The following is a 17,642-nucleotide window of genomic DNA, read 5'->3' as shown; positions in this document are numbered from 1 at the left end:
GCTGTGGTCAGAGGGCTCTGAGAAGGCGCCTGGCAGCAGCTGGACCGAGGCAGCTGGGCTTTCGTCCAGTCCAAACCCAGCCTGGGCTCGGGTTTCAGGGTTCTTGAAGACCCCTGAAGAAGGAGCTCCTGGGGTAGCCCTGTTCCACAGTCCACGCTGGGGCTGGACAGCCTCCCACGCCACGGTCACTGTCGGGGCAGAGGCTGAGGTTTTGCTTTTCTGGCTTTGCTTCTGGGAACAGCAGTGGGGCAGAGTGGGGTCTGGGTTTCCCTGCATCCCTGGATCTGTTTGGATTCTCTCAGGGACAGGGAACTGTTTCCTATCAGGGCAGGTCCAGCCGCCCTAGGAAGCCCTGGCGGTAAGAAGGCCCGCCCCGCACATGGCTCACGCTTGCCCCGGCAAGGCTCTCCTGCCCTGGCTCAGCTCTGAGCTGCTTGGGGGGGGGGGGGGGGCGAGCCAGCTCCTCAGGGCGAGTAGAATGACATGTCCTTCGAGCCCCCCTTGGCTGCTCCTCTGAGAATGCAGCCTCCTTGTCACCCACCTTGCCTGTCTCCCCGGGGGGGTCCCAAAGCTAGACACCTGGTCCTGAAGATGTCCGTGAAGGTTGGTGAATGAGAATCCAGCCGCGTGCTTAGGAGACCGCTGCCCCCATCCTCCTCACACCCTGTGCTCCCACCCCGCCCCCCACCCCACCCACGCCCACCTTGCTTCCTTCTGAGCTTCTGCTGTCCAGGAGGCCACTCAACACACGCGCGTGCACACACACACACTCATTCAACACACACACACTGCACATGCTGTTCCCTCTGCCCGGGGACCCTCCCTTCCCATCTGCCCCCTTCCTGAGCCCCAGACTGGGCTAGATCCCTAGAGCGCTGGTCTCCCTGTGCTTTCACACAGATGCGATCCCTAGGCAGGGGATGCTCTCTCCCTGCTGGACTTCGAGGTCAGGAGGCCAGGGCCTGGTCTGCCTCGTTGACTGCCAAATCCCAGGGCCAGCGGCGTGCCCAGTGTGCCCAGTGTGCTCCAAACGCGAATGCTGTGAGGACCAGCGCCTTCTCCGCCGCCCACCATCGGCCGCTTCGGTCCCACACAGTGGACGCAGGCATCTTGTGACGGGTCATTGTTAGTTTATTGGCGGGCTGGAGGGAGTCCTGGGCGGGGACCTCGATCCCTTACCTCGGCCCCGGCTCGGAGTACACGAGTCCGCGGAACCAAGCAGGGTGGAGGAGCAGCGGCGGGGTACTTCTGGGTCCCCTTGGCTCCTCAAGGACTCTCGTGTCTGGGTAGCGCCGGGCGTCACCGCCAGAGGCAGGCCCACAGCTTAAGTTCTAGTGGCCGCCGCTTGGGTTCGAGGTTCCAGAGCGAAGAGGAGCGTGAGCTCAGGACCCAGCGCAGCGAAACGGGAGCAGCAGTGACCAGCCTCGGCCCCGCCCCGCCCCGCCCCGCCCCGCCCCGAGACTCGGCCCCCGGAGGCCCGGACCCCAACAGCGCCCCGCGAGGGGCACGGATTCCGGCGGCGGCAGCTCTGGGGGCCCTTTTGGCCCAGCCTTTCCGGGTTCGAGGGCTCGCATGGGTCTGCGCGCGCCTCGGTCACCTCCACATTGCCCTGAAGGGGTAGCCTGCGGGCGGGACAGAACCAGGATCGCGAGGGCGCAGACCTGTTTGTCCGCAGTGCGAGCTGGCGGGCCCGGCCCGTTGTGGACCTGAGACTCAGTTCCATGAAAAGGGGGTGGTCGCCCTAGCAGAGGGTAGCTCGATCGCAGCCCGGGGGCGGGTCCCGGCGGTGCCTGTTTTCCCCAGATGACTCTGGGGGAGATTCTTTCCTGCGCACAGGTCAGGACTGGCCGCAGGGCGAGTCCCCGAGCGTCCAGCCGTGAGGTAGGCCTGGGCCCCCAGGGCACGTGCTGATGTGCAGGCAGCAGGCCACGGTCCTGGTCCAGGCACTGGGCACAGGAGGACCCCTCACCTGGGGGCTGAGCCACCCTCACAGCCTCGGTGGGGTGGATGGATACGCCCTGCGGCTGTGGGCGCTTGGGTAAGAACTCTGAGTTTCTCTTGGGGTGCTCTAGAACCGCGCAGGACCCACTGGAGACACACACTCCTTCCCGTCTACCTTGACTCCTTGCTGCAGCTGGAGTCAAGTGGGGAGGGTGGGCACATCCCCAGGGAGCCGGACCAGTCATCAACCCTGGGGGAGCCCGTCAACCTCAACCCTGGACTGCTCAGACAAATAGTCCAGCTGAGTCAGAGTCCTCAAGGGAGGACAGCCCAGGACTGGGAGTGGCTGGGAGCTGGGGCTCTGGCTGGAGATGCCCACTCAGGGGCCTGGTTTGGGGTGCGCAGGAGCCAGCTGTGTGAGCTCAGATCAGCTCCTTCACCTCTCTGAGCCTGTTTCTACTGGGGTTGGCATGTCCGGCCTCACCAGTTCTAACTAACCGTGTGATCCTGGGCAAGTGGCTCCACCTCTCTCTACCTCGGGTGCCTCCTCTGCCCAGCCCTACCTCACAGTGCGGAGGAATGAATGAATGATTGCGTGGGCCGTGGCAGAGAAGTGGCCCGCATGTGGCGAGGGCTATGCCGTGTCTGCTGTGGCTGTCACCTGTTACTACAGACGCAAACGGATCAGGACAGTGTCTCTCCCATGGAAGATGCTCCGCAAGGGTCTTAAAAACAGAAACATGTCGGTCTGCCGGGAGGACTGCCTGAGCCACCATGGGGTCTCTGTTCCTTACCAAGGAGAGATCGATGTTAAAGAAAAAGAAGTTTCCCGAAGAGAGTGTGGCCAGGCGTGTAAACTCACAGGACGCGCCTAACTCTCGCACAAGAAACATGACCACGAGCGTGAACATGGGGACAGTTACCATCCTGGGCTGGGGAGAGGGTTCTGCACCGTCTTTCTTGCTTTCCCATCGTTTCTGAAGATGCGGCGGTGTGGGGAGTCCAGACCCCGCGTCAGGCCGGCTGAGGCCCCTGGGCCGTCCTTGCGGGTACCTCCGTGCTGTCCTCACCCTTGGAGAGGCAGAGCCCCCGTCAGCCCTCCGTCCTTGGAGGGGGAGACCTCTGCCCCTAGGTGCTGGGTCGGGAGTGGCGCAGCCTCCTGTGCCTTCCCGGGGTCGGTCCCTGTCGCGGGGGCTCAAGGCTGCATGACCTCAGGGATGGCTCGGGGGGTGAGAGGAGGACCCAGGTTACAGGGCGTGGAGCGCACGGCCAGGCCTCCCACCTTCCCGGACCTGCCATCTCTCTCCTCTCACATTGGCCCAAATAATTCAAGCCCTTGGGGCCCAGGGCAGGGTGTGGGGGCCCGGAGCACCTCACCTCCGTGAGCCTCGGCCCCGGGGCGGAGCACCCCCTCACAGGGAGGGGCCGATGTGCCAGCCGCCGGGGGCCCTGAGCCCTGCTCAGCGGAGGTGGCCATTCTCATCACCGCAGTCCTTCCTTCTGGACCTTGGGTTTTCACGAGGACTTTCCCAAGTATGAAAAAGGCCAGGTAGGGGCCGTGTCCCCCAGGCGTCCCCCAGGACTCAGTTACCCCAGAAGAATCCCCAGGCAGTGTAATGGGGCACCCTAGAGAGGGGGAGGTGCCGGCAGTCGAGGTCGGAGAACCGGCCCAGCACCCTTTTGTACAGTTTGAATTTTTTACTCTGGGTGTGAAGCCCTTACAACAAACAAAATAAGAAATTGAAGAAACAGACAGAGGGGCTGTCCTCAAGCTGAAGGGGGAGGCAGGGGCCCTGGGGGCCTCATGCAGCAGCCGCCCCTCTCACCCAGAAATATCTCCATGCCTTGACGTCTCTGGGTCCGTCCTCATAGCAGAGACAGGTCCCGGTGAGCGTCTGAGGCTCAGAGAGGTTGAGCAACATGTGTGAGGCCACACAGCAAGAGCCAGGAGGCCCCAGGGACACGGCCCTGCCTCCTGCAGCGATGTCCTTCCTTTCAGGAGTCAGACATTTGCTCCTGCCTGGGTTGGAGCCAAGGGCATGGCCACAGGCCCAGACATGGCCCCAGGTGGCAACCCCACACAGCCCTGGACCCCAGCTCTGACCTCAGCCTGGGGGCATGCAAGGACAGAGGCTCTCTGCGCCCAAGCCCAAGGGCCTTTATTAAAGACCAAGTGTGTGTGCTGGGGTTGCTGCCCCAGGACCCACACGAATACGGGGAGCTGGGCCCCCGCCAAGCTCCATCTCCTGCGGCTGCCAGGACCTCACACCACTGACCCCAACTCTACTTGGAACCTTTCCTCTCAGCCTTTTCAGGGCCCTCCTGAGAGCCTGCTCCATGCTGGGTGCAGGAGACACCACAGGCAGGACCTGGCTCAGCTTGTGGAGGTGGCAGGCAGGGAAGGCTTCCTGGAGGAAGAAGTACCTGGGTGAGTGTTAAGGGGTGGGTCGGAAGATTTGGCAGGGGTCTGATGGGCCATCTGCAGGCTGTTCCACATCACAGAGCCTAGCTGGCTGGGCAGTGGGGGCTGGGCAGCAGTCCTGGGACAGCCAGGGAGGGCTGGAAAGGGCAGGGGGGCATTGCCTGACCTGAGTCACCGCAGGAGGGGCCGTGACTGGGCCAGGTGTGTGTGAGGAGTGCTCCAGGCCCCTGGGCACCACTGTCCAGCCTGGGACACAGCGGGGTCCTCCTGGACCCTACAGCTGGCTGGGGCCCCAGAGCAGCAGCCCGCCAAGAGCGGTGAGCAGCGCCAGGGTGACAGCGGCCGGCTGCAGGGCGTGGGCCGCGCTGAGGTTGCACAGGTCGGTGGAGCAGCACGTGACGTTTTTCTTGCCCACGTAGTAGTTCTCCGAGTCTTCCTCACAGTGCGAGGTGCAGCCCTTGCTGATGAGGGTCAGGAGATCAACAGCACCTGTGGGTCGGGTGGCGTGGGGACCACTGGGCGAGGCCGGGACCCGGACACCCACACCCCGGCTCCCGTGGCCTCCCTCCCGTCCCGACTCCAACTAAAACTCCAGAGTCAGCCTGGCTTGACCGAAGGACTGTAAGCAGTGTGAGGGCGGGGGCCTGGTCTCGTCCGTGTCCGCCCGTCCGGGAGTCCAGACCTCCTGCGGGCACCAGACGCGTTCAATGAATGAGTGAATGCAGAGGTGTATGGATGGGGGGCCAGGGTGCTGGCTGCATGTACGGATGGGTGAGTGATGGACGAGGGGAAGGATGGATGGATGGGTGGATGAGTAGCAGGTGGGTGGAGGGTGGATAAGGGGCGGGCGGGGGGATGGACGGACGGGAAGCTGAGCATCTACATCGATGCGTGGACAGGAGAACAAGTGGGCAGGTGGACGGGCGGACAGAAGGATGGACAGCTCAGTGCAGAGACCTAATCCCAGGCCCTTTGAGTCCCTGCCAATGGAGTGAAGGCGCAGGGCGTCTAGGGGACGGTGCAGCGGGCAGGGCAGGGGCGCGGGGAGGCCTGTGGGGACAGCAGGGCTACTTACGGATTTGCTCGGTCCAGCACTGGGTCTCAGAGTGGCTGCAGTTCTGCACGTGCTGACAGTCCTCGTTGCTGACCTTGGCCTGGCAGGAGTAACACTGCAGGGCAGTGCCTGCAAGGTGGGGGGTGGGGCTCAGAGGCTGTGCGGGGGGTGGGGGGAGCCTCGATTTCTCATCTGTCACACAGAGTAGGGAGGCTGTCTGGTGCACAAGAGCCACAGACTGGAGGCCCCTCATGAGGAGGGCGCCGCGCCCACCCCCCTTGCCTGAAGGCTCTGTTCCTGAGAGGGACGGGCACCAGGCAGGTGAGGGCAGGGTGGATAGGGCCCTTCACACGGCCTCTCAGCATGCCCCTCCTGCCCGGAGCTGCGAGCCCGTGGGTGAGCCCCCGGCCGGCCCTGCTCTGTCCCCCGGGGGAGTGGCCCCAGCTGTCATGATGATCGGGTCTCCTCCGGGTAGAGCAAGATGAAGCCGGGCTCCACGTCACCCCCGTGCCAACAGGCTCCCGGTGGCCCGCCTGTGCTCAGGAACCACACATGCCAGCGGGGGCACCGCCATGACCCCTACTTTCCAGAAGAGGGAGCGAGGCTCTGGGAGCTCTGCTGATCACCCGGGACCCTGGGCGGGGAGAGTCCACGCCAGGCCTGAGTCCGGACCGGAGCCGTAGGCCCGCAGCCTCCCCCGCTGCCCACATCGGAAGCTGGGGCTGGGCCTGGACAGCGTCCCTCTGTCCCCCTGTGGCCCTTCTTCGCTTGAGGCTCTTCTCCCCCGTGCCCCCCACCCACCCCACAGGCTCTCTGCGCATCCCCCCATCTGTCCGCCCCTCCAGCAGCCAGGGCGGCCCCACGGCGCAGGAGGAGAGACCCCAGCGCCGCCCCACCCGCTCCCGCCTCGGGGGACAGCCAGGAGCTGACCCGGTATCCTGGCTGCACTAAGAGTTACTCCACGGGGACCCGGGTGGGACCGAAGCCCCTTCTTCCCACCTTTGCCCCCCGCCTCCTGTCCTTCGGCCCAGCGTCTCCCCCCTCCTTCCTCTCTGCCCCTCTGGCCTCCCTCCATCATCCCCACTGCTGGGACCCTGCTCCCCTGGCCCTGCCCCGTGGCCCGCCGAGGCCTCACCTGGCCGCAGGGCCAAGCCAGCAGCTAGCAGGGCGAGGAGGACAGCCTTCATGGTGGCAGGAGGGCAGTGGGGAGCAGACCTCCGGCGGCTTTATGTGGCTTGGCCCGCCGGGGGGTGGGGTGGCTTCCCGGCACCAGGGCCCCAGGGCGGGGCAGGTCCCAATCTCCAGCACCCATCAGGCTGCCCCCTCCCACTCCCTTTGGCCTTCTTCCTGCTTCCGGAAGGCAGAGCCTGCCCGGGGCAGCGGCCATGGGTCAGCCACCCCAGAACGAGGCCCCAGGCCGCTTCTCCACCATCTCAGCGGGGCTGCGAGGGCAGAGAAGGGAGACCACTTTCTCCAGACTCACTCACTCCTTCGGTCTTTGAGCCCAGGTTGAGGGGCGCCTCCCTCGGCCCCACTGTCTTCCACGCAGGAGCCACGCTGACCCTGTGGCTGAGTCCCACGGGGGTGACAGGCCTTGATCAGACGTCACAGACAATCAGCAGAAAGGAAATGTGGGCTTCAGAGAGGGGGCCTGGGGGGACCTTCTGGGGAGGCTGCCAGGGCACAAGGGTGTGGAGTGCGGCGTACAGGCGGGCCTCGGCCTGGCGACCTCACTCAATACCCCCCACCCCACACCGTGGCATTTTAGCTGCAAGGGAGTCAGGGAAATGCCATGTCAGCGGCCTCTGCAGGACGAGGGGGTGGCAGGAGCTTGGCACTGGGCCAGACGTTCTGCATCCAGACCCAGGCCCACTCTCCACCCTGTTTGTGTCCTGGGTCGCGTGAGGATCCTATAAAGGCTTCCACAGGCCAAGACCTGAGGGTGGGAGGTCCTGCCACCCCCTGACGCCTGGGCCACCGTGGCAGCAGCTGTGACCCGGTCACCAGCCTTCTCCCGTCACAGCCGCTCTGGCCAGCCTCTGGGAACCGGCCCTTCCCCTTGCTCCTCTGCACCCCGGGGGCCAGAGGCTCCCAGCTGCTCTTGGCCTGGGGGCCAGGAGTGGTCCCTGCTGCCCTCTCAACCTGACCCTCCCTCTGCGAACAGTCTCCCTGGGACCCCTTGGCGTGTCGGCCAGGTGCTGGTGGGCACAGGCTGCGCCTACTGCCTGCTGGCCCCAGGGTGTATCTGGGGGCACCGGGCTCCTGCCATGGGAGAGAGTGCCTTTCATTTCCTCAGAGCTTCCTGGCCCCGTGGATGGCCTCATGGAGCGTGTAGTACTCCCCTCCTTGATTCCCCCCCTGGAAAAGGGCCCGGGCACGTCAGGGGTGGAGAGGATGTTGCCAGGGGCGTGAGCGCTGGGGGAAGGGGTTCCCTGGGCTGCGGGGAAGGCCGAAGGGCAGGTGAATGCCTCGCAGAGGGGGGCAGCCGGGAGCAGGATGACAGGGTGGTGTGAGCCAGGGGCACCCTGAGACCCAGCCCTCCCGCGACTCACAACACTCCTGGGGTCTCCCCACACCCCAGCCCCTGTCTCTCCCCAGGCCGGGCTCTGTGCCTCAGAGCCTGGGGCCCTGAGAGGGAGGGACGTGCCGAGGTCGCACACAGGTGAGCGAGGCCCCCCCAGCAGCACGCGGCTTCGCCCCTGGCCGCCCACCTGGCGCTTGCTCTCTGAACACCCCGCCCCAGCCGCCGCCCCTCAGCTCAGCTAGCTCGCCTGGCCAGGACAGCGTTTGTGCCTTCCCTGCTCCGGTGTGGGGCTGCCTGCCTGCGCCCACCCCCATCCCGGTTCACCGGGGCCGAGGTGCCCTGGGCGGGGGCCTTTCTTATCTGTCTTTGTGTTCAAGGCGCCCAGCACCTAGCACCAGCCTGGAACACTCACTCTTCAAATATTGACAGTTGCCTGTGTGTGTTGATATGATTTGATACGAAGCATTACCGTAAGGCACTGGTTCTCAGCCGGGGGCGTTCCTGTGGCCCAGGGGATGCGTGGCAGGGCCTGAAGATATTTCCAGTTCCCTAAGGGGGTGCTCCTGGCGCCAGGGCTGCGGGCCAAGAGGGCTACTCCTCACTCTGCCCGCACTGCACTGCCTCGCACGCACCAGAGTCCTCGGCTGGCATCGGGCAGGAGCGCCCCGAGCCCTGGCCACGACGCGGCTTTGCTGGGGCTGGGACCCGCCACCCTTCCATCCGATTTCTCCCTTTGCAGTGGGAGCCTCTGTCCTCGGCCTGTCCCCCGGCTGTATTTTGGAGGCACGTGACTTCTCTGGTGTCACAGGTTCACGTGCGGAGAGGAATTTGCCAGGATGACGTGTCCTTGGACTCAGCCATGGCTGATGTGGAGGGGACTCAGGGGAGGCTTTGGGCTGTAGGTGTTCGCGTGGGCGCTGGCTGCGGTGGCGTGAACGCACCGCGCACGGGAGGAGGACATGAACTGTGAGGGGCGAGGACGCAGTGCTGCGCTCTGAGTTGTGTCCCCCCACGTTCATATCTTGAAGCCCTAACCCCCGACAGGATGGTTTTCAGAGACGGGGCCTCAGGGTTGGATGCAGTCATGAGGTTGGGGCCCTCGTGATGCGATTTGGTGACCTGAGAAGGTGTGGCCCCGGCTCTCTCTCTCGTGTGTGATGACGCAGGGCAAGGGAGCCACCTGCAAGCCAGGCAGAGAGGCCCCGCCAGCACCTGCCCGCCCAGAAGCCCAGGTCTCAGAACTGGGAGGAAGACAAATTCTCTTGTTTACGTCACCCAGACTCTGGTATTTTGTTCTGGCAGCCCAACTGCCTGAGACAGATGACCTCACGGACATGACCATGGCTGTGACGCCCTGAAGACAGTTATTAAACTCTACTCCTGATCGCACGTTGATTTCTGACCTCGGCCCCAAACTGAGCTCTCACTGGGGTCAACGTCTGAGCCCCGACCCTGGTCACTCATGCGTTGGGCTTGCCGTGAGCCTGAACTGAGCCGGGACCCTCTGGTGGTCCAACTTTCTGGGAAGGCCTGTCACACAGGGTCGTGACTCCCTGCAGTCCCTCCATGCAGTGGACGAGGTCAGGCTGCGGCTTCGATGGGACTCGCCCTTAGCCCCTTCCCTGCTCTGCTCTGAGGCCACCTCCTGGGACTCCAGATTTTCCTGTTCTCTCGTGGTCCTCCACCTACCTGCCCACGGGCCCAAACCAGCTGGGTTCCCTGGAGATCCTGCCTGTTCACATAGCTCAGGAGTCTCCCCAGTCTCCCCAGTGTGAAGCCAGGGCTGGTAGGACCAGTGGTGGGGCCAGGCACTAGGGGAGGCAGGGTGTGCAGGGCAGACCCACCTCACAGGGGGTCCTTGCCAACAGACCACCACAACCTTCTGGGGCTGTCACATGGCCCCACACTTTAATGGACATCATTTTTTGGATGAATTCATTATTTTATGCAGAATTAACTTAAAAAAATAAAGATGGGGCCTTATTGCAAAACCACAACTGAATTCTCTTCCACATTTGTAGACATTTTCCTTTAGAAAAATGCATGTATAACCAGGAGGGTAATGCGTGCACTGTCAGATCACTGACAGATTAGGGAGAGAGGCCACAGTGCCAGGCTCCCCATTACAGGTTCTAAAAATTAAGGCTGTGTCTTGCAAGCTCCGACTCTGTGAGGGTGTCTTTGTGTGTGAAAACTGCATGTGGAGGGAGTGTGTAAATGCGTGTCCCACAGTTGAGTGTGCTGGGGGGCACCGAGACCCCGTCCACCTGACTGGGGCACTGCCCCCACACTGTCCATCCTGGGTTCAGGGGTCTGTCCCCAAAGGGCCCTGGTCACAAAGGAGGCACCCCTCCTGTGTGTTCATGCATCCCCATGGCCTCCATGCCTCTCAGGGCTGAGCCCCAGGCTGGCCCCCCTTCTCCTGCCCACTCCTCCCTCCCAGAGGGAAGTCAGGGAGCCCAGGAGCCCCAGCTGCAACCTCAGCCCCCCAAAAAAGCCCCTCCTGCCGTAAGAGACCCTCGCCTTGGCTCTGGGGAAGCCAGACATCTTCCCACCCGAGGGTCTGGAACCTGGGTGAGGGGCTCCGCTGCACCCAAGGGCCGCGGAAGAGGGACCACAGCACTCGGGAGCCCCGTGGGCTTGGAGGACAGTGAGAGCGGGACCCAGCCATGCCTGGTGCCCAGGAGGACCTTTCCAGGGCACACGGATGCCAGGGGTGGGGCGAGGGGGGCATCTGCTCAGCCGGACCCTCTCCAAGGCCTCCGGGCTGGGTGGTCTGGCATGGTCAGGGGCCTGACCCTGTCCATTGGGGGGATACTTGGGGGAGGGGCCTCTGTGCCAGGCTTCACGTGACACCAGAAGATGGTCTTCCTCCTCCTGTCTCTTCTGAACCCCTTCCTCTCTGCCAGAGTGGGCTCAGCCCTGGAGGCAAGGCCTGGGGCTCCCAGCGGGATGGCGGGAGCATCTGCCTGGTGCAGGTCCTGGGAGGCGCATGTGATCTTGTGCCTGCAAGGTGACAGCAGAGTGCCACGCGGGGGGGAGCTGGCTTTTGGGGGCGGGGGGCAGCCTCACTGTCCCAGAGACCCCGCTGGCGGCAAGGACCAGGGGAGGCACCCGCGGGATCAGGAGAGAGGGGCGGCCAGGAGAGTGCAGAGGCCAGGCGCTGTCTGGACGTGGGGGGGTGGGCACAGAGAGTCAGGGATGACTGACGTTTTGGCCGGACCGATGGAGATGTGCAACTGCCACTCACTGTGGTGCGCAGTGTGAGGCTTGGCCAGCTGGGAGGGGTGTGAGCCCAGGTTCAGAACTGCCGGGCTCGGGGGGCCAGTTAGACTGGAGGAGATCCCGGGAACGGGTGTGGACAGAGAAGAGAGCGACGAGGGTGAAGCTGGCCAGTGGGAATGAGCAGCGGAGGGTGAGGAAGGAGGACCAGGGGCGGTCGTGTCCTGGGAGCCGAGGGAAGACAGTGAATGAAGGGGGAGAGACCTATGAAAATCTGTCCTGGTTCCCTGTTGCTGCGGTGGCAGATGGTCGTCTACGTCACACGGGTCGTCTCACAGCTGTGGAACTCAGAAGCCTGACGTGAGTCTCACGGAGCTCAACTCAAGGCGCCCACAGAGCCGGTTCCTCCTGCAGGCTCCTTTCCGGCTCCTAGAGGCCCCCTGCTCCACCTCCATCCACCCTGCGTCTGTTGTCACGTCTCCTTTTCTCCCTCTGCTTCCATCCTCACATCCTTCTCCCGCTCGGCGCCTCCTTCCTCCCCCTGACGAGGACCCTGCGATGACACCGCGCCCATCCTGACAGTCGGGATAATCTCCCGCCTCAAGAACCGGAACTCAGTGGCATCTGCAGAGTCCCCGATGCCAGGCGAGGCGACGCAGTCACAGGCTCTGGGGAGTCGGGCCTGGACGTCCTCCGCCCCTCACGCGCCCCACCCCGAGGTCCCCCACGTCTCAGCTCATTGCGGCATCAACTCGGCTCTGCATCGCGTGCGAGTCTCCGCAGCTCGGAAGGTTCCACGCTCATCGCGCGAGTCACCTGCGTCAGGGCGGACGCGGCCGGAGGCGCGGGGGGCCGCGGGGCCGGGGCGCTGCCCTCCCCCAGAGCAAAGCCCCCGCCCGGAGACTCCCGGCCGCGGCGCCGCGCCCGCCGCGTCGGCCCAGGCACGCGCCCGTCGCCGGAGCCCAGCCTGCGGTCACCCCGCGCCGCCCGCGCCGCCGCGGAGACGCCGGGTCCTCCGAGCCGCCTAGAGCGTCCCGGAAGCGGCTGGGGGGGCGGGGCGGCGCGCTTCCGGGCGGCGGCGGCGGCGGCGGCGGCTCGGGGCCTGCAGGTGAGTGGGGCGCGGGCCCGCGGGGCGGGGCAGGCCGAGCGGCGGAGGCGGCGCCCCCCGGCGCCCCCCGGGGCCCCCGCGACCGAGCCGCTCCCTCCGCGGCCTCCGCCCGGGGAAGGGCCGGCCCCCGCGTCCCGGCTGCGCGGGCTCGTCCTCGGCGCCCGCCTCCCGGCCAGGCCGCGTGTGTCCCGGGCGGCCCTGCTGGCCGCGCCTCGCCCGCCCACCCGCCCTCGTCGGGCTCGGCTCTGGGCACGGGCGCCCCGGCCTTCGCCCCCGTGCGCGTGCCCGGCGCCGGGGCGGTCGGCGGCGAGGCTGCACACCGCCCCCGTTTCTCCTGCCGTGCGGCGTTACCTCTCCGTTGAAGCTTTTGTTTCAGAAGTGGTATCTGAATTTCACTTTTAAGGGGAGTCGCTGTCTCGCCGCCGGGCCGGGTGTGCTTTCCGCCCCGTCCACCGTGCGCCCGCTGCCCGCCGCAGCCCCTCCCGGTGCCTTCCCGTGGCGCTTAGAGCCAGGCCCCCGCAGGGCTCCGGGGGCCCCCTGCTCCCCCTGGCTTTCCCGGTGGCTTTGTAGTCAATGTCTCCTTCAGGGTGGGTTATGGCCTTTAGTTCCCCGCGCTCCGCACGGGCCGAGCGGCGCCCAGTCATACTGTCACCCGGTAAATGGGATGAACGTCGGCCCCAGAAGGGCCAGCCCCCCACCGTGGTGCAGACCAGGAAGCTGACTGCGGAGGGTGGAGGGCGCACCTGGGGCTGCCTGCCGACGGGCCTAGGATTCCTCTTTGGGACGCTTGCTGCGTCTGAATAAACTTCGTGTCTGTTGAGCTGTGGTCTCGGAGGGCTACCTTTCTTTGCTCCGCATGTGAGTAGTCCTGTGGCCTCACCAGCAGCGGGACAGTGACGGTGGACAGAGCCGCCTGTGTGGCATTGGGAGGGAGTGAGGTGGGAGCTCCTGCTGGAAGAGCGGCTGTGAGTGCTGCCTGCCTTTCCGTGGTGCGACGTGTGACGGATGCAGTCGGCTGCCCGCGGTGCTGCCTCAGTGACTGGCGGTCCCTCCTGGGTGAGAAGGGAGCCGGGGGGCACAGCTGGCTGGGAAGGAGAAGACAGGACGCGCGGCAGACACGCGCACGGCCGGAGCAGGCCAGCCAGGGCCGGCCAGCGTGGGGACGACCGCTCTTCCCGCCTCAGGGGCTAGAGGACGTCGGCGGCGTTTTACCAGGCGGTGTGTGGCGGGGCCCTGATTCTCACAGGCTGCCCCGGGCAGCGAGGACCGTCTGCTGAGTCCTTCGTGTCTGCTCTGTGGAGCAGGGAGGGGTGGGGGGCATTTGGGGAAATTGTCATAAAGGGATGGACGTGTCCGGCTGGAGGGACTGTAGTAACCCAGCTCTTTATGAGGATGAAAGACAGGTTAGAGCAGAGCCATGGGGTTATACAGGCCACTGTCTGTCGTGTTCTTTCACTAGCTTTAACCAGAGATGTGTGTGTCAGCTTCAGCATGGAGTTTACTACTTACAAGAACCCAGGAAGACCCTCCCAGCGAGGCCAGAAGTCAGTCCTGGTGTTTTGTTTCCAGCATGAGCTAGTAATTTACTCACAGAGCATTCTCGGTCAACAAGTACTTAGGCAACCCTGCTGTGGCCTGGCCCTTCTCAGTCTCCTGTGTGTGTGTGTGTGTGTGTTGTTTGTACACTCACGTGTGACTCTGTGTCCAGAGGTGTCCTAGGCATCCGAGCACGTGACTGTGGGGGCCGCGAGTTGAGAGACTGGCAGCCTCTCCCGGCTCTGGGAGGAGCCTGAGGCCTACGAAGGCCTGATTTTCTAGAAGCAGTTTGGGGCCTGCTGTTGAAGAGAGGTCTGAGGGTCCTTGTTCCAGAATAGGCTTGCCTCCTTTAGCCCCGGAAGCCTGGAGGAATCCCTGCCCCTGCCGCACCTCCATCCGCTGCCGCCGCAGCTGCTCTGGGAGGAACAAGGGCTTTGGGAGCTCGGTGAGGCAGTGGTCCCCCAGCAGCTGCAGCGGGAAGGCTGATTCTGGGGCTGGGGCGTGGCGCTCAGGTCGCCCAGTGCCTGCGACTTCCGGCTGCGGTCAGCGGCCTTGCCTCGTGTTTTCCTCGGGAGGCCAGCTTGCTCCCACGAGAGCCACTTTTAGCTTGGGGCCGTGGAGGGCGACTCAGAGCTCGCCTGTGGAGGCTGAGAGGAGCCAGTGTGCCCAGCGCGCCCCTGCCGGCCAGCCCGCGTGCTCACCGTCCCCGCGGCACCGCCGGCGGCTGCTCCCCGGCGCATCTCATGCAATGAGGACGTGCCTGCGCTGCCCGAGGCATGGGCTCCGTAACGTTTTCCTTTCTCCCCCCTTTTGCTTTCCAGCTCCTAAACCACCATGTGCGTGAGCGAGGCACCCACGGCTCAGGCGGTGAAACCTCCGTTAGCTGGAAACCAGCTCCCGGGGCCCCTCTGCTCTCCGGTCGGTGTTTGAGGGGAGAAGCCGCCACCATCCCTGCAGAGAGGGCCGGAGGGGGCGCCGAGGAGGGGCCTGGGCTCCTGGAGCCGCGTCAGCCTCAGCAGGACGGTCGGTGAGGGTGCCGGGCGGAAGGGGAGGGGAGGTCGGAAGGCCGCCAGCACCGGCCCGGGTGAGACCCCTGTTGGCCGGGACCAGCCCCCTCCCCATGGCCTCCAAGCCGGCTGCCGGGAGGAGCCCGGGGGAGAAGCGCAAGAGGGTGGTGCTGACCCTGAAGGAGAAGATGGATATCTGCCGGCGCCTGGAGACGGGGGAGAGCAGGAAGGCGCTGATGCAGGAGTACAACGTGGGCATGTCCACCCTGTACGACATCAGGGCCCACAAGGCCCGGCTGCTCCGCTTCTTCGCCAGCTCCGACTCGGACAAGGCCCTGGCGCACCGGCGCACCCTGCACACGCCCAAGCTCGAGCACCTGGACCGTGTACTGTACGAGTGGTTCCTGGTGAAGCGCGCCGAGGGCGTGCCCGTCTCGGGCCCCATGCTCATTGAGAAGGCCAAGGACTTCTACGAACAGATGCAGCTGACCGAGCCCTGCGTGTTTTCTGGCGGGTGGCTCTGGCGTTTTAAGGCCAGACACGGCATCAAAAAGCTGGACACGTCCAGCGAGAAACAGGCGGCCGACCAGCAGGCGGCCGAGCAGTTCTGCGGCTTCTTCCAGAGCTTGACCGCCGAGCATGGCCTGTCCCCCGAGCAGGTGTACAACGCCGACGAGACCGGCCTCTTCTGGCGCTGCGCGCCCAGCCCCAGCCCGGAGGGTGGGCCGATGCCCGGCCCCAAGCAGAACAAGGACAGGCTGACCGTCCTCCTGTGCGCCAACGCCACAGGCTCCCACAGGATCAGACCCTTGGTGGTCGGGAAGTGCGGCGGCCCCAAGGCAGTCCAGGGCACCCAGCACCTGTCTGTTGCGTACAAGGCCCAGGGTCACGCGTGGGTGGACAAGGAGATGCTCACTGACTGGTTCCATCACATCTTCGTGCCCGCGGTGAAGGAGCATTTCCGAGCCGTGGCCCTGCCTGAGGGTAGCAAGGCCATCCTCCTGCTGGACGGCTCCCGGGCCCACCCGCGGGAGGCCGAGCTGGTGTCGGAGAACATGTTCACCATCTTCCTGCCCGCCAGCGTCACCGCCCTGGTCCAGCCCATGGACCAGGGCATTCGGAGGGACTTCATGAGGAACTTTGTCACCCCCAGCGGCACGCTGCAGGCCTTCGCCCCCCGCTGCAGCGTGCACGACGCTGTGCTCGACGTGGCCTGTGCCTGGAACGCGGTGCCAGGCGCCGTCTTCAGCCGGGCCTGGAGGAGGCTGTGGCCCAAGGTCACGCTTGTCGAGGGCTCATCTTCAGAGGAGGAGCCCGAGCTCCTCAGGACTAAGCCTCCCGACCAGGCCTTCGCGCACATCCCCGGGCTCGCGGGAGGCGCCCCGGCCCGCCTTGGCAGCACGACGGCGGGGAGCCTGGAGCCAGCGGAGGCCGAGGAGGGCGACGAGGAGGCCTGGGAGCAGGCAGCTGCGTCCTTTGACGCCGTGGTCCGCTTCGCAGAGGGGCAGCCCTGCTTCTCGGCGCAGGAGGTGGGCCATCTACGTGCGCTGCGCTCCGTGTTCGGTAGGCGGTGGCAGGCGCGGCGGCGGGCGGCCCCTGGGGCCGCGGTCAAGCTCGAGGCACCCTGGGAGCGCTCCGGGCCTCGCGGCGCCCGGCCTCACTCCCCTCTGCCTGGCTCGTCCACCGCGGGCGAGGCCTGAGGTGGCGGGCCCGACCTGCGCTCTCGGGGATCACGCCCCTGAGCGCAGCCCGCCCTGTCGAGGTTTTGCCGTGTGGCCTGTCCCGCCACGTGAGCGTGAGGAGGTCTTCCTGAAGGGCCCACCCAGACCCAAAACATACCGGAGCCTCTGGCGGCTGGAAGCCAGCCTGTGTCTGCTGGCTGAGCCTTGCTGCGTCCAGAGGTGGAGCTGTCTGTCTGTCTAGGCGGGTAGAGCCGCCTTCAGCCGACCGCTGGCAGTCCCCGCTGCCACTTGACGGGGCTGGCATCTCCTGAGGCCCGCCGCTTCCGCCCTCCAGGGCTCCATCTGCCTGGGTTGGGCAGGTCACCGAAGGTGGGACTCAATATGAATAAGAGCTGGTGTGGCCCCTGCCTGTGGCTCTACAGGCCACGTCCCCACTTCAGTCGTGAGCTCACTTAGTAGCGCGAGTCTCTCAGAGTTCCTCCATGTTGCCAGCAGATCCCACCCTTCGGGCTCAGACCCCAAGGTGCGGTGGGCTGCACGCTGACTTGATGTGGTGGGATTGTTCCATTAAAGCCGGGGGGGGGGGGGGGGGGAGGACAGACACACAGCCAGGGTGCCTGTCGCCCTGATGCAGGACCACAGGGTGCCAGCGTTTTGAGCATCTTGGCTCTGAGTCCAATATGCCGTCCACTGTCCCTCGTTCCTCAGAATGTCACATTTACAACCTCTGCGTTAATAAACTTTGACCATATGTTCAGAAATTAGTCCTTAGGTGATGTAACAAAAACAGTAAAACAAGCTGCTTAGCTGTCTAGCAATATTTGTGTTTTTTTGTTTGTTTGTTTTTTTGGCACACAGGCTTAGTTGCTCCGTGGCATGTGGGATCTTCCTGGAGCAGGGATCGAACCTGTGTCCCCTGCATTGGTAGGTGGATTCTTAACCACTGCGCCACCTAGGAAGCCCTGTCTAACAATGTTTGAAATTTTATTTTCAGCTGTTTGCCCCATAGTGATTCATCCCGGGAAAGCTGGCCGTGCCGACTGGTCTCGTAAAGGCCAGTTGTGGGGCGACGCGGCTGTGTTTCCTGTGTTGCAGCTGATTCCTGGCCTCTCCGTTCTGCCATGTTGCTTGGCACCGGGGCAGTAG

The 17,642-nt window shown here is 64.9% G+C and overlaps 2 protein-coding genes across 5 annotated transcripts; one reads left to right on the top strand and one right to left on the bottom strand.

Moving 5' to 3' along the window:
- Positions 1 to 3,522: 3,522 nt before the first annotated feature.
- PSCA (prostate stem cell antigen) lies at positions 3,523 to 11,216 on the bottom strand. The gene is made up of 3 exons (XM_057735382.1): positions 6,553 to 11,216; positions 5,439 to 5,546; positions 3,523 to 4,852 (listed from the first exon to the last, which is right to left on the bottom strand). Exons 1-3 carry the CDS (start codon positions 6,602 to 6,604, stop codon positions 4,638 to 4,640), a joined length of 375 nt encoding a protein of 124 aa, XP_057591365.1. The 5' UTR covers positions 6,605 to 11,216; the 3' UTR covers positions 3,523 to 4,637.
- Positions 11,217 to 12,234: 1,018 nt separating this feature from the next.
- Positions 12,235 to 17,409, top strand: JRK (Jrk helix-turn-helix protein). 4 transcript variants are annotated; one of them, XM_057735379.1, is made up of 2 exons: positions 12,235 to 12,271; positions 14,629 to 17,409. In XM_057735379.1, the coding sequence occupies exon 2, from the start codon at positions 14,928 to 14,930 to the stop codon at positions 16,512 to 16,514; it is 1,587 nt and encodes a 528-aa protein (XP_057591362.1). In that variant the 5' UTR covers positions 12,235 to 12,271; positions 14,629 to 14,927; the 3' UTR covers positions 16,515 to 17,409. The 4 variants fall into 4 exon arrangements, with proteins under 4 accessions (XP_057591362.1, XP_057591364.1, XP_057591363.1 ...); XM_057735381.1 differs by lacking the exon at positions 12,235 to 12,271 and adding an exon at positions 12,632 to 12,652; XM_057735380.1 differs by lacking the exon at positions 12,235 to 12,271 and adding an exon at positions 12,663 to 13,129.
- The last annotated feature ends 233 nt before the right edge of the window (positions 17,410 to 17,642 follow it).

The sequence above is a fragment of the Hippopotamus amphibius genome, chromosome 5 (assembly GCF_030028045.1).
Source record: "Hippopotamus amphibius kiboko isolate mHipAmp2 chromosome 5, mHipAmp2.hap2, whole genome shotgun sequence".
NCBI classification, from domain to species: domain Eukaryota; kingdom Metazoa; phylum Chordata; class Mammalia; order Artiodactyla; family Hippopotamidae; genus Hippopotamus; species Hippopotamus amphibius.
This window is presented reverse-complemented; position numbering and strand designations above follow the sequence as displayed.